This window comes from Scomber japonicus, chromosome 6, assembly GCF_027409825.1.
Source record: "Scomber japonicus isolate fScoJap1 chromosome 6, fScoJap1.pri, whole genome shotgun sequence".
Lineage (NCBI taxonomy): Eukaryota > Metazoa > Chordata > Actinopteri > Scombriformes > Scombridae > Scomber > Scomber japonicus.
The window spans coordinates 19,067,841-19,084,506 of NC_070583.1; the positions used below are offsets into that span (position 1 = coordinate 19,067,841).

Genomic DNA, 16,666 nt, shown 5'->3' on the forward strand with positions numbered 1-16,666 from the left:
CAACTTACACAAGTGTGATGTGGAAATCTGAAACCAGTAGGGTACATACAGGAGACAGCTTGTGTCCAGCAATTATTTGAGATGAAATAGGCTATAAGATAAGATAAGATAAAGATAAGATAAGATCAGATGTATATTTATTGATCCCCCTTAGCAGAAATTCTAATTGACACAGCTGTACAGTGGAAAAAAGTAGCAGCGTAAGGATGAAAGTGATAAAAAATAAATATACAGTAAATACTCTCTGTGTAAACAAATAAAAATGTGCAATATGCAGAAGTTACTGAGATTTTATGTATGTGTGCAATGTTCCTGGGATTTACATAGTAAGGATATGTTTCTAACATAATGTACCTTAGCTTTGTGGAACTGAATAGACATTAATTGATCCTGATTGTCCACCTTAGTGTCTTTGGTTTCCTCCAGTACATTAAAAATACAAACAATACACTATGTCATAAGGACATTACAAACATACACCAACACTACACCACATGAAAAACAAAACAACGATAAAACTGACAATTGTGCAAAGGGGCGGTAAAACAGCAGCAGTCATTGTAATAACTTAAAATTGTTAAAAGGTGTCTTTAAAAATAAATTAAACTAAATGAATAAATAAATAAATAACTATTTGAGTTCATAGTGCACTCACTCTGAAATTTGACACTTTTCCTAAAATTTGAAGACAACCCAAAAACAAAAGCGTCACAACTAATATAATATTTTCAAAAATGAAAATATTATATCATGTTATACTTTTGTATCGTATTTTGGACTTTTTGTTAAAAAGTTAATAATTTTAATAAGAGTGTTATGTTATAAATTGTTTTACAAGTAGTTATGAGGATTTAAAAAAATAGTTTCATTACTGTAAGTTGTTGTTATTTTCAGTTTCAATAAAGATAGGCTATAAAATAGGACATGATATTGTGTGATGGTAGTGGTGTAAAACCTTAAAAATTATCTGCTCTCTGAATGTTGTCAAGCAGCTTCTGTGCAAAATAATCTGAAAAAAACACCCCAGAAATAATATTGATGAAACTGCTAATTTTTCCACACTAAATAGATGGTTTATTATCGTAAAGATATGATATATGTATTTGTAGATGATTATGTAATGGGTTTTCAGGCCCAACTTGAGAACAAATTTGGCTGTATATGTCCATTGAACTAAAATGAGTTTGACACCCCTCCTGGTATAAGGGATAAAACATATGCAAAGAAAAAAATCCTTTAAATGTAGAATAAACTACAACCAACCTCATCACATTATTCACTTCCACACACCCATTTTTTTCAGCGATACTTCTTCATCACATATTGATTGAATTACATTTGAAATTCCCGATTGTACACACTGGTTACACTCGGGAATAATTTGGTGCAGTGTAGGCTATTTTAATAATGTCAGGTAGTGTGACGGTATTGTTTTGACAGGACGAAGCCCTGATTTGAGATAAAAGGCAGCTGATGCGTTTGACGGGGGCGGGCTCAAATACGAGTGGAAGCCATTTTGAACTGTTGAGGAGACTCTTTCGTAGTCAGCTAAAATACAATTTAAAACACCTAACAAAACATCGCAGAAGGAACCGGTTCTTTAACTTTGTCCAAGGTAAAAATGCGCCACATATATAAACGTATATCTATGTGTGGATGTGCATGCTTTAACCACACATTCAGAAACATTTCGCCGTGGTTCTCACTATTATATTTAAACTGTCATTTTCTTTTTTAGCCGTCGTTAGCTTGTGTATGTTAGCCCTTTGCTAACGTTAGCAACCCTTTAGCACGGCACTCTTGGCTCGTCTATAGATACCTTAGCTTATAGTTGTTAATTAGGTAACGTTAGAGCAGTTTCAGGTTTTATTTCCACACGCGTTATTACACAATAAAGTATTACAATACATCTAAATTGGGTTTCATAACGTCGCTGACTTAGCCGGGACAACATTGTGCTAACATGCCAAGCAGATGTCGATGACCAGTAGAAGGGTATTTAGCTTCTCGTTAGTTGTATCAAATAGATAAAAATGTCCATTATTAGGACAACTTCGACTCATCAGACGGCCCAATAAAATACAGTAATTGTACAGCATTGGTGCACTTGACTTTGTTAATATCGACGCTATTTTCACATTGTTAACAAAGGTTAGCTTTAACTAAATAACGTCAACAGCCGGCTAGTGTTACAGCTGCTAATCAGCGCACTTTCATGTTAGCGCTAAAGCTCTCCATCCTCCCAAAATAAAACGCATTATATCACACCACACAGCGTTAAATAGCGGTGGCATTTCTTGTTGTTTTTAACCTATTGTTTTCTTGTGTTTTTCAGGGTTGTAAAAAAATCTGAAAAGGACGCAGCGGCTAGTCAAGCTAAACAAGATGGCTAGCTGAATAGTTGGCCAGTACTTGAATGCGAGCAAAGCCCTCCTGGAGTATGTTTTTTTTTCTCCTGATAGCACTGGCAGATTACATCTATGCTAAGCCCTAATTTTGCTCAAGAAAATACATACATGCTTAGGTAATAATCTTCTAAGGTTTCGGGGGGAAAAGAGCAATTTTGTTTTCTTGTCACTTGATGTCCCCGAAATATTTGTTGAGGCACTTGCTGAGACAAAAGATTTGAACAATTTATATTTAGATAATTATTGACGTCTCAAGAAAGGAAGCAAAGAAGGAAGGACAAACTTAAGTTTTGAGTGGTCCCAGGAGAGAGGACTCACTTCATCTTAGACACTGTTTTAAGGTCCATCACTATTGGAACAGAAGAATTAAGCTAAGCAAACATGAGCACCGTCAGGACAGAGAACCCAATGATTTTGGGCTTGTCCAACCAGAATGGACAGCTCAGAGGCTCGGTGAAGCCAGCTGGAGCGCCTGGAGGAGGCGGAGGAGGCCCTCAACAACAGCAACTAAACCAGATAAAAGGCACAATCAACAATGGTAATTCCCAGCCCGCCCCCACAACTAATGCTGTCATCAAGTAAGTTTATTTTTGACAGGTACAAGAAAATCTGTGCTACATTACTTCATTTTTTGCTGCTGGTGTCATTGGCGTGCTTTATTGCTTACAAGAACCTTTTTACTTTAACAGGCCCGGAGATGACTGGAAGAAAAATTTGAAATTGCCCCCAAAAGACATGAGGATGAAAACTTCGGTTGGTACAAGACAGTCGTCCCCCCCCCCCCCCCCTATTATGCAGAGAAGTGGAAATTATGTGGAAAATTCAGCTTAAGATAAGATTAACCTTACTGTCCCGAAGGAAATTTGTCTTGGGCTTAAAGTGCAGAATATAGCTGCACATAAACAATATACATGACAGACACTGTGACAGGACCAGAAAATTTGAATTGTACACAAATGCATTTTGAATGTTGAATTATTAATATTTATTAATCGAAGAACGCTTATGTTGATTGGCTGTGAGCAAGTCTATACATATAGTCATATTTTTTAGCTCTGGGTGCAAAAAGGGTTGATTGCAGGTATGGTTTGATGGGAGACGTTTCGATACTACTCAGTATTGATTTATTTGATACTTTACTTTAGAAGGTATTAAGTACCAATATCCAGCCCGAGTGCTGTCATTGTCCTTCAAGCAGATTTAAAACTAGGTGTTTAGTCTTATTTCACAATGTTGTAGATACCTTTTTTTAAGGTATCCACCAAAATAAATCGATATCAAATAGTATGGAAACGTGTCCTGTCAAACAATACCCGCAAACAATCCTTTTTGCACCCAGAGCTAGAAAATATGACTATTTCTGTGGACTTGCTCACAGCCAATCAATGCAAGCTAAACGCTCTAAAGTGTTGCTACACTACACGCCTATTACGCCAGATAAAAGCAAGTGCACAAAATGTGGAATGGGTATTGAATGAAGTTCTTAATTGATATTGGTATCACTTTAAGGTACTTGGATTGGTACTGGTATCGTAATTTTTAAACCGTACCCAGCCCTAATGATCACTAGTGCTTAACAAGTGATATATAGTTAGTTATATAAAGCCTTATACCTGCACCACAATCATAACAGTATCACTGTTGTACTCTGTCATGCTAATATTGACCTTTTTTTTATTTTTTTAAATTGTTACAGTAGTCCTGTTGGTAACCTTAACATTTTTGTCTTTCCACTCAATTTCAAAGACAGATTTGCTGCACCACTGCGCAATTTTAAAGATTTTAGTTTACAAAACAAGTTTCCTAAGATCATTATTTTGTGTAGCTGATGGAACAGAGCTAATTGTTAAGTTTGAAGATAAGCACTCATTTTCATTCTTTTTGGTCTTCACTTTTCTTGGTAATGTTCCCCCCCTTTCATTTTCAGTAGGAAATAATTCCTAAGTTTCCCGGACTATGGGCTGGGTATATATTTGCAACCAGATACTAATTATTTAATGACAATTACAGGATGTGACTGCAACTAAAGGCAACGAGTTTGAAGATTATTGCCTAAAGAGAGAGCTGCTCATGGGAATCTTTGAGATGGGCTGGGAAAAGCCATCTCCAATCCAGGTACATCCAGACACAAGTCAGATTTTGACCACTCATACATACATTGTCTTTGTGCTGAAGAGTTGTGTGTATTTAATAGGTCCTGGCAGCAATTTCAATGTCTGTAAACTTTTGACATGTTACCAAAATGTTCTTTGATACCTTTTTTATGTTAAAATAAAATCAGTTTTTACCACTAATAATACAAACAGTTGATATAATTATTAGTCTTGAACTTGACAAATAGCAGTAATGTTACTGAAATATTATGTGCAGGATTTCTTGTGATATAAGTCTAGTTTTAGTGTCTAGTTCAACAATAATCTTTGTATTGGGGAATTTGTTTAATATCTGGTTAGTGTGGGATTTAGGTTTAGATTCAGATTTAGGCAGCAGTTGGAGCCATTAGGGAGTAAAAACACTTATCAATACATTGGCCAATATTACATGTACACAATATATAGATAAACACTTATGTACATATACATGTACATGTAATGCAGCAAATAAAGGAAGGGAGCCTTTAAACTCTTAAAACGCTGATGTGTCAGAAATGTCAGCATCCAATAATTCAAATGTACTTCTTGGTTAAACTGGTAGAACTGCAACCTAAAAAGTCACTGAGTCAGTGCATCCGTTGATAAAGCCCTGAGTCAAATTGCTGCCATTTATTTAATTATTTATTGTTAAAGTCACATCATTATAAACAGTAACGCGGGGTGACACCGTGACAGACTGTAAAACTGGCTGCTGGCTGCTGACAGCACTGTAAGCAGCCAGCAGGAGAGAACTGTCACAAATGAACTGTCTTGAAAATGTCTTCGAGATAAAAAGAAGAAAAAACACTCATGTCGACCGTTATGTCAGGGCTGGTGCAGATGCGCTTGATTATACTGTAACTGGACGTAGACATGAATATTTCTCATAGGAGGCTGTAGTGAGGAAAGAAATACACTAATGTATATCTAGGCCTGCAAAAATGTACACAATATAGATGATGATATGTCACATCACCCGTCTTGTGTGTTTCCTGTTGTGTAGTTAAGGTTAATTTTATTTTTTATCTATTTACTTTTCATGATCTTTTTAAATAGGCAAACCTCAATCCAATAATCATTGCAAATATTTGATCAGAACATATGTAACTAGCCATAAAAAGTAGTAGTGATGATGATCATAATCATAATAACAATCATAATCAGCTTTTTGTTTCTTCTACAGGAGGAAAGTATTCCCATTGCACTGTCGGGAAGGGATATCTTGGCCAGAGCCAAGAATGGCACGGGAAAGAGTGGAGCCTACCTCATTCCCTTACTTGAACGCATCGACCTGAAGAAGGACTGCATACAAGGTGAGATTCAGTTCATCAGGATGGGGATGAAAAAAGCACAAAATTGAAAAATAATGAGTCTTTGTATGTAGAGCTGATTTAATAAAATTAAGTGATCAGCAAAGAACTATTCAACTATTATGAAACAAATTTCCAATTTGCCACTGTTAGGAAATTGAATATTTTTGGGGTTTAAACTGTTCAATAAATCAAATCTTTATTTATATAGCACCAAATCACAACAAATGTTTTCTCAGGGCACTGTTTGGCCTAAATGATTGAAAATGTTGAAATGGACATATTGTACAATTTCCTACAATGCAGATCAAATAAGTAGTGAGGTGAAGAAAATTATAGTTGCAGTTGTATGATTATATTCAAATAGAGTAATTGAACATCAGTAAAATTAACAAGTACAGAATTCAATTAGTCACTGTTTCTCTTTTCTTCATGTCCTGAGTGTTGTATGTGGAGAGACTGACAATTCAACCGAGAACCTTAATTATGATTATAATATGCCTAATGACATGTTTACATCACCTTTTTTATTTAGAAATTTTTGTATTTCACAGGTTGTAATTTGTTTTTGACACGGATGAACATAAAACTTAAAACTAACTTCATCTAACAGCTCAGTACTAATACAGTCCTATCCTCTAGCCCTCAACTACTGCCCAAAGTATCTCTTACAAATTGTGACATAGAGCAGGTGGATGTGAAATAAACAAAATAAAGTGACTGAAATCTTTATTTTTTTTAAATTATTTTTTAAAAATTTACAACTTTTAAGTTTCTTATGATCAGTCTAAAAAGGCCTAACCTACGGTGGCCGAGAAGGGTCATAACACCTGCAAACTCAGAAAACACCTGCAAACTCAGAAAACACCTTCATCGATGTTAAAAATATTCACAACACGAGCAAATAGGGAAACGAACTGCAAATTAGATGAAAACGAACAGCAAACTAGGTGAAAACGGAAATGTTTCCAGTGGGACCATAATCAGCGATGGACCCACGCGGGGGGCAACAGCGCCCCCTATAAATTAAAAACGAATATAGTCATATGACACACCGTTTTGAACGTTTAACAATTACTGAGTACTTAATATGTTGGAATTACACATTACACTTACCTCTTTGGAAACAATTCTGTGTTTCTTTGTTTTCGGAAACAGGATGTGGGTCCGTCGCTGATAATGGTCCCCTTGGAAACATTTCCGTTTTCACCTAGTTTGCTGTTCGTTTTCATCTAGTTTGCAGTTTGTTTCCTTATTTGCTCGTGTTGTGAATATTTTTAACATTGAAGGTGTTTTCTGAGTTTGCAAGTGTTTTCTGAGTTTGCAAGTGTTTTCTGAGTTTGCAGGTGTTTTGGCATTTGCAGCAAAGTGTTTTCTGAATATGCAGGTGTTTTGGCATTTGCATGTGTTATGACCCTTCTCGGCCACCGTACTAACCACATCCTCTGTATGAAATGAAACAATCTCAGGGACTTTCTATTTAAAACCTGAACTCAAGCACAATACTAATCAAGGTGTCTTTTGTAACCTTGTTTGTGAAGCTTGATTGTTATAAATGTTTGGAAAATTGTCCAAATTAAGTTTTACCTAGGTTAGGATACAGCCTCATTTCTAATGAAGTTGGATGTTGTGTAAAATGTAAATAAAAACAGAATACAATGATTTGCAAATCCTTTTCAACCTATATTCAATTGAATACACTACAAAGACGAGATATTTAATGTTCAAACAAACTTTGTTGTTTTTTTGCAAATACTCACTCATTTTGAATTTGATGCCTGCAACATGTTCCAAAAAAGCTGGGACAGGGGCAACAAAAGACTGGGGAAGTTGAGGAATGCTCAAAAAACACCTGTTTGGAACATTCCACAGGTGAACAGGTTAATTGGAAACAGATGAGTGTCATGATTGGGTATAAAAGGAGCATCCCCAAAAGGCTGTCATTCACAAGCAAGGATGGGGCGAGGTTCACCACTTTGTGAACAACTGCGTGAGCAAATAGCCCAACAGTTTAAGAACAACGTTTCTCAACGTACAATTGCAAGGAATTTAGGGATTTCATCATCTATGGTCCATAATATTATCAAAAGATTCAGAGAATCTGGAGAAATTTCTGCACGTAAGCGGCAAGGCTGAAAACCAACATTGAATGCCCGTGACCTTTGATCCCTCAGGCGGCACTGCATTAAAAACCGACATCAATGTGTAAAGGCTCAGGAACTCAACCATTGTCAGTTAACAGTTCGTCACTACATCTACAAGTGCAAGTTAAAACTCTACCACGCAAAGCAAAAGCCATATATCAACAACACCCAGAAACGCTGCCGGCTTCTCTGGGTCCGAGCTCATCTGAGATGGACTGGCGGTCTGACGAGTCCACATTTCAGATGTATATAAATGTGTGATTTTGTATTTTTGAAAACAGATTTGTCTTTCTTTTCAGCTGTGGTCATTGTGCCCACCAGAGAACTGGCTCTGCAAGTAAGCCAAATATGTATCCAGGTCAGCAAACACATGGGTGGGGTAAAGGTGATGGCAACCACAGGTGGAACCAACCTACGTGATGACATCATGAGACTCGATGAAACAGGTGAGGTTTATAGTCTACCCCAGTGACCTTTTTTTGTTTTTACTTTTCCTGTCTGCCCTCTGAATACTGAGTTCACACCCATCATCATCATCATCATATGTGAGTTTTTGACTAGATGATTATTAGTGTTGGTACTGAAGCTCTTATTCTAAGCTATCCTGATCATCAGAGGATCTTTGTAATGTGTAAGGGTGGCTTGTCTATTGCATAATATGTCACTGCAAACAGATGTTTTAATAGAAAAAAATAAATAGGAGTCACAATTCAATGTGGTATTTGTGACTTATTTCTGAGTAATGCACTACAGTACAGAATATCAGATTATAAACACAGTATATTATGAAGTCCAGATGATGGGTGTGCAACTCATGACTGAATGAAAGTCTTTCTGACATATCAATATTTTACACTCACACAGAAGTGACTATCATTTCTGATTGGATATTGGCTCTCAAGAAGCTATCCATTTATAACTTAACAGCCACATCATGAAACATACGTGAAGATTGATTTCTTTGTTCTTATGTGAAGCTATAATACGAAGCCATTATTACTGGCTACTATTTTTCCTGCTTCATTATCAGGAAACAATACAGGGTCCCTGTGGATCCTTAAAATGTCTTTTTTTTAAATTTAGTTTTTTGATATTCAAGGTCTTGAATGTCTGGAACTGTAGGAGTTAAGGCATTAAATATGATCTTAGTGTAATTATGTGTTCAGCTTATGTTATATATTTTAATATTCTGATTATTTTACAAAACCAACCAATCAACTTATTAAAGTAAAACAATCAGCAGTTGGGACTATAATGAAACTAGCTGCAGTCCTGTGTAAATTACTTCAAAATGAGCTCCATTTCAACCCAATACAACAGTAAAATCCTGCTTTTGTATTGTCACAGTAATGCTATTTCCTTTTTTAAAGAGAAAGAAGATTAAAAATGTTTTTAAAAGTCATTCAATTTGATACTAAAAATGTGCAGATACCCTGTTAGAAGGTCTTTATGACTTTGCCAATATTTTACAAACATAATGAAATGACTATAATTTTAAAAAAATTGGATATTAGCAATCTGAATCTCTCAAGAAGCTACCAATTTATATAACATCATGAAATAAATGTGAAGATTAATTTTGAGGCCATTATTACTGATTGCCATTTTTCCTGCTTCATTATCAGGAAACAATGTTGTGAAATGTAACCTAATAACTAGTTGGTGCCGGCTCATCGGATGTTTTTCTAATATGTCTGTGGGCTGTGAAGCTAAATTATAGGCAGGAAATGGTTGCTGATCATTCCAATATGCCATTAGATCAAAAAACATGCTCTGTGGCTGAGTGAATACTTTTTAAATGATTTGAGATTTCCTCCTGAAGTAATGGATACAATCTAGTGGCATTATCCTACACTGAAATGAAATACTATACAGTTTTTTTGTTTGTTTTTTTAAGAAGGGGGAAATAACTTGTTTTAACATGTTTTTTTATTTTTTATTTTGCAGTACATGTGGTAATTGCCACTCCTGGGAGGATTTTAGACCTTATAAAGAAAGGAGTGGCCAAAGTCAGTCAAGTGCAGATGATCGTTCTGGATGAAGTGGGTTTAATTGTATATTTTTAGTTCAACATGTTTGACTTACACATTTAAAGCAGCTGCTTAAGATGACACTTTTTTTTACACTTTTTTTTTTTTTTTTTTTTTTTCTCTCATGTCCTTGTCCTTAACAGGCTGACAAACTCCTGTCTCAGGACTTTGTGGTTATGATGGAGGAGATGCTGGGCTTCCTGCACAAACAGAGGCAGATTCTGCTCTACTCTGCAACCTTCCCTCTCAGTGTGCAGAAGTTTATGGTACTTGGAAAAAAATTATTATTATTTTTGTTTAAATCAGCCCCGACTATGAAAATGTTAAACGTTTCTCTTTTCGTGTGCTTATGATTGAGCTCTTTTAAAGCACTTTAAATTTTAATGTTTCATTTGCACTGTATGTTCTTTTAACGGTTTCAATGCCAATCATTATTTTATGCTGCATGCTCATATTTTATGCTTTATTTTAGTCTAGCTTTTTATTATATTTTTATAATTGGGTTCTTTTTTTTAATTGTATTTTTTTAATGCTTCCAGTTCTTACTGTTAAATGTTTTTTTATGTAAAGCACATTGAGTTGCCCCTGGGTATGAAATGTGCTATATAAATAAAGCTGCCTTGCCTTTAGGGCCTGACCGATTCTGGATATCGATATTGGGAAGAAAAATGATTCTGATATCGATATATTGACAATTTTATGTACAGAACATAAACATAAACCCACTTCTGTTTTTCTTTTGCAATGATCCCTGAAAATGTTGAACAAGATATGTAACAATCGTATGATGTTTTATGGGAATTTAAGTATAGATATGAATTTAAAAAACAACATATTGGCACATGTCAGACAACATATTCATCGATACCAATATATCCGTGATAGGTCAATATCGGCTAATCAATATATTGGTTGGGCTCTAATTTTGTTTAAGACATCACTCCCATGCCTGTGTGTAATTTGACAGTTTTTGCTTGCTGTAATCATTCCTCATGTTCGTACTGGCCATTCAAAGATCCCTTTCCTAACATGCTTCCAGTATAAGTGACAGGGGAGTAAAATCCATATTTTCCTGTGTAAAATTGTATTACAAAAGATATCTGACGTGTATAAAAGGCCTCCAGAAGTCTGATTTAATCAAATCAAGTGGTTATATTCCAAATCTGATCCTTGTCCAAGATTCCCTCGGTGTTCCTGCTGTCAGTGTTTGCGTGCTGAGGTGCAAGGGAAGGGAACAGAGGGAATTTCATACTAAAAAGACCCAACTTGGGGAAGACGTGTACTTGATTTGATAAACTCGGACTGCTGAAGCCACACTAACTTCAGAAAAACTTTTGAATAGACTCTAGTCCAGAATGATGACTAATGGATATTGTCATCTACGTCCCACATTGGAAGGGCAATTTGTTTTTTTTTAAGCTTCTCTTTTTAAGCCAGTATGAACAGGAGGAATTATAACAGGCAAGAAGAAATGTTGTTAATGTACATGCAGGTTTTCAATTTATTGTTAAAGGCTGCTTAAAAAAAAAAGTGAATCGGTCCTTTTTTAAGTATGTGTGTCAATTCCCATCGGCCATGTTGAATATAACAACACTTTTATCTGCTTGGTAGAATTCGCACTTGCAGAAGCCCTACGAGATCAACCTAATGGAGGAGCTGACACTGAAGGGTGTGACTCAGTATTATGCTTATGTAACTGAAAGGCAAAAGGTCCATTGCCTTAACACCTTGTTCTCCAGGGTAAGTGTTGCTTTTTCTGCACTTTGTGACCCCCGTTACTAATTAACTTACGCTGTGTTATGAAAGCAACATTGTAAAAGTCAATTCAAATGGCTGATATGCAAACTTTGAGCAGGGATAGTGTTATAAATACTGTCTGGTGTTTATTGTTGGACTCTCAAAACAAATAACTGGCAACATCATTCAGATTTGAACTTTGATTTCACCAGGATTTATTGCTCTTTTGTTTTTTGTTTTTTAACAGCTCCAGATCAACCAGTCTATAATCTTCTGCAACTCCTCTCAGAGGGTGGAGCTACTTGCCAAGAAGATCTCTCAGCTTGGTTATTCATGTTTCTACATTCATGCCAAGATGAGACAGGTTAGCTCAAAGTACTTGCCTCCAAGAAATGCTTACCGCCTATTATACACATGTGATAAATACTTTTGCAGCTTAGCTTGTAGTTTGTCAAGTTTTACCGACAGTTACAATTGAGCGTAATACTAATTTTTTAGGTGCTGCTTTTTCACAGCTAAAAGGTTAAAATGAGCTCTACATAATCCACTTAGCATCAAGTTTACATAATATGCTGCTGTGTAGGCTTTTTTGTGTATTGTGGCTTTAATGTGATGTAGATATTTTATACACCAGTGACTGTAGCACCTACTAAAATGCATTTTTCTGTTTCCTACGCTCAGGAGCATCGCAACCGTGTGTTCCACGACTTCAGAAACGGCCTCTGCCGGAATCTTGTCTGCACTGGTACGTACTTAGTGCTGCGTTTAAGGACACCTGCAGCATTTTTTCTGATTGGTGAAGTACAATACTCAGATATTAAGCTTATCAAATTTTAAATGAAGATATAAAGATAAAGATACATGTATTGTTCCCACAGTGGGGAAAATTAATTGTTACAGCAGCTCAAAAAGATTAAAAAAAAGATCTGTGCTCATACCGTGCGTCGCTGCCACTGCAGTTTGGTCTATAAATACTGAAACATCACAGCAGCTAGTGTCCCAAAATCCTTCTGAGCAACATATTGAATCACAACCCGCCCATTAATTCCTCTGGTTTTCGTTTTCTTTCTCCATACAACGTACAGCAGTAACAAGTGATCTCTCTGGAGCTGCTGACACAGCTGGAGCACACAGCGTTTGCTTGGCGCCGCTGTTTACAGGATGCTATTGTTTATAAGTGTGGATGCTCACATCGTTGTTGTTATAATTATTGTTCTTGGTGTGGACGGCCTTTTAAGTTACTCGCATGCTCAGTCATTTTCTACTATCAAAGCTTTAGTTGGCCAGCTGCGGCTCACTAATTAAAGCCCAGTGAGCCGCAGTTTATCCTGTGTGCTCATGTTGCCAGTAGCAGCACAACACTTAAATTTGGTTTGCACTGATTTACATTTTGCTACCATGGAAAGACTGAGTATACAGAAAGTGGGACTCATATTTTAAGTAACTGATGAGTCATGTACACTTAATACATACCTGCTGCCTTACTCAACAGGGGCATCCACCTTTTTGCTGCCATGTTTGTGACTAGGGTTGTCACTTTTGTCAAAAATAAAGTTCGAACGAATACCAAATGTCACGGAAGTCATTCGAATGTGTGAAGCTTCATGTTTTTACTGGACAGAAGAATAGCTCTGCTCAGAATATTACTTTTACATACTAAACTTAATGTATTTTATTTTTCAGCTGTAATTTTTGGTGCTCAGCATATACAATAATAACCACATTTCAATAAATATGAATGTATTAATAGGGCCACCCTGTAAATGCACTGTGGCTGTGTTAGGCTTTCATAGTCATTCATAAATTCATGAGCTGAAATAGCATCAAATTTATGAAATAAACTTACTGCCCATATCCAGAAACCACTAAATTAGTACTTCCAGACAAATTAACATTACTTTACACACAAACACCTTTATCTTTAACCGTGACCTTACTATACACGGGGTAGAACCCAAAATATTTCCAGACACTGCTTTTCAGATGATTTGGGGTCATAATTATCCACTCAAGGCGGCTGCTCTGCATGTCTTCCATCTTCCAAACAAAACCTATCATTGGCTCAATTTTGAGGTAGGTCAAGAGGGGCATACTACAGCCTACAAAGCTTTTAGAGTGCCCTCTGCTGGATTATATGATAAAATTTGAATGAGTTAATTATAGTTCGAATGTTTGAATATCGAATAAAAAGTGACAGCCCTAGTTGTGACAAATATTGGTCCAAATGGGATATTTTGATGATGGCTTTTCATTTTGTGTGTTTTTTTTTTTGTTTTTTTTAGACCTCTTCACAAGAGGAATTGACATTCAAGCTGTGAATGTTGTGATCAATTTTGACTTCCCTAAACTGGGAGAGACGTACCTTCATCGCATTGGTAGATCTGGTAAGAGCTAATATCAATACGTTTTTTTGTAATCCTGCAGCTTTTGAATTTTGTACAAAGGTTTAGTTTTAGATAGCGAATAATCACAATAAAACCTTCACCTCCTTTTTTTTTTTTTTTTTTTTTTTTAAAATATCCAGGCCGCTTTGGACACTTGGGTCTCGCCATCAACCTGATCACTTATGATGATCGCTTCAACCTGAAAGGGATCGAGGAGCAGCTTGGAACAGAGATCAAGCCCATCCCTGGCATCATTGACAAGAGCCTATATGTGGCAGAGTACCACAGCGAGAGTGGCGAAGAAGTCAAGCCATGAGCCAGTGAGTACACACACAGTCTACATACACACACAATGACTCAGTTTCTGGATAAGTTCAGGATGATTCAACTGATTTTCAGACAGGCGATATGTCTGAGTATTGTGGTATTGCTTTATTTGAACAACTAAAAAGAACTGCGTCATTACATAGTTAAACCTGTAATTTTCCAGAGGTGCCGAGTGAGAAAAGTTTTAAAGATGACAAAGGCAATTTGCAGCGACGTAAAAAGGCTGTAGTAGAGAAGGGGGGAGTTATTTCTCTTTACCTAACAGTCTGTTAGACTTCAGGTGTCCTTGAGCGAGGTACTGGATCTCTACCAGCTGCAGAAGGGCTGTGCTTTCATTTCAGGAGCTGCTGAAAAATCAAAAGTGAAATCTTAAATAAATTTTACTTGAATCCTGCCTATAACGTATGACTTTCTTTGGTTTGGATTCAGCATTACTTCATGTTATAATTAATGTTACCACATGGCAGTCAGAGCCCAACCGATATTGGAGTTAAAAAAAAAAAGCTGATATTGATAGGTCAGCTGATAATCTCATATATGAAACATATTTATTGCAATGTGGTTATCAAACACTTGTGATAAAGATGTACATGGATGGGTCAGTGACAAATAAGTATTGGCAAGATGAGCAATTAAAAGAGAACTAAAAGCAGCATCAGGTTTGTTAAACTGTACATTTTGTATTCATTTGAAATTACATTTGAACCATTGTTTTAACCAAAAGTAAGACTGAATGCTCCTCAAGATAACAAATGGTGTAACCACAAAATATTGATAAATATTAAATATTGTATCCACCTACATTGCATTTAAGTGGACATGTACAAATAATTACTTCATTTAAAAAAAAGACTTGAAATGGTTCCTGATTTACATGATTCCCCAGATTAAATGTAATATTTAGAACAGTGCCTATTAGACAACATGTGCTGATACCGATACATATGTGATAATGGCTCTAATCTCAATGGCAACTTTTTTATATATGTCATCGAACTGTTAATGAGACTAATTGTAGGCTACAAAAAGTAATCTACAAGGGGTCACATGACTTATGATTTTTTTCTAGTATGGAGGAATGAATGAAAAATTCATTAAATACAATTATCTGGAACATTTAATAAGGTCAACACATCTGTAATCACACTAATGTAAAAAGGGGTTTGACTGACTGTTACGTGAATACAATCTGATCTTTTGTTTTTTTCACTCTTCTCTACAGATCAGTCCATCCTCCATTCCCCTTTGTACCTTTTTTCATCCCCACCTCCCCCACCCGACATGGAGTTTTTTCCTTTTTGTCGTCGTTCGTATTATTTTTTTTCTTTTTTCTTTTTTTTTTTTTTATGTACAGTTTCTGTCCGTCTTCCTTTTTTGGATGCCACCATGAGGAATGTGTATTTTGATGGATGCGTTTTTTGGAAGAACTCATTTGCCTTTTCATAGGGCTCTTATGCTGCACCGCCACACACCCTGAAGACATAAGCACCGGGAGGAAAGAATGGGACCAAGTTGAAAAATATATCGATGCACATTATTGATTTGTTCATATCCACCGATGACAAAAAAGCCAGCACCGACAGACCCCACCCCCCCCCACCCCCCCACCCTCCAGCCCTCTATAACGACACCTTCCATTCTGCACTTATAATTTTTTGGAAGTTTTAACCAATTTGTATCAAGTGCCTTAACAAGCAGTTCAACTTGTTCTAAAGTAATAACCCTTCATTATTTGTCATCTTGAGCATGTCATACAACACACACTCATATTCACCTATTGGAAAAAAAAAATTGCTCCGCTAATTTAATGTCCGACCACATGGGTGAATTCATAACTGTTTTTTTTTTGGTTGGGTCATCCGTTTTTGGCAAAGAATGGCGGTGATCAGGAAGGGAGGCTGGTCTGAAATGCATCTTTTTTTCTTTTTTTTTTTTTTTTTTGCTGGCTTAGCTGCACTTGAGTCTGGCTGATATATGTTGAGGACTAACTTGGAGTTTTCCATGGACAGAGATGCTGGATTTTTTCCAAGAGACAGCCAGACTGTCCAGTTGCTTGTGAAGAAGCTCAAGCTTCTTAAAGACCCAAACCCTTTCCTCTTGTCTTCAGCATCAGAACACTAAAAATGAAAAAGCACTCTGCAGCCTCTCAACAACCCGAGTCATGAGGATTCCTGTTTTGGTGGAGTTCAGAGGG

The 16,666-nt window shown here is 36.4% G+C and overlaps 1 protein-coding gene across 1 annotated transcript; it reads left to right on the forward strand.

Moving 5' to 3' along the window:
- The first annotated feature begins 1,507 nt into the window (after positions 1 to 1,507).
- On the forward strand, positions 1,508 to 16,076 carry ddx6 (DEAD (Asp-Glu-Ala-Asp) box helicase 6). Its single transcript, XM_053320914.1, has 14 exons — positions 1,508 to 1,615; positions 2,336 to 2,986; positions 3,098 to 3,161; positions 4,419 to 4,523; positions 5,724 to 5,853; positions 8,294 to 8,440; positions 9,942 to 10,036; positions 10,168 to 10,290; positions 11,636 to 11,764; positions 12,009 to 12,125; positions 12,443 to 12,506; positions 14,044 to 14,145; positions 14,286 to 14,465; positions 15,695 to 16,076. The coding sequence occupies exons 2-13, from the start codon at positions 2,790 to 2,792 to the stop codon at positions 14,459 to 14,461; spliced, it is 1,449 nt and encodes a 482-aa protein (XP_053176889.1). The 5' UTR covers positions 1,508 to 1,615; positions 2,336 to 2,789; the 3' UTR covers positions 14,462 to 14,465; positions 15,695 to 16,076.
- Positions 16,077 to 16,666: the final 590 nt, after the last annotated feature.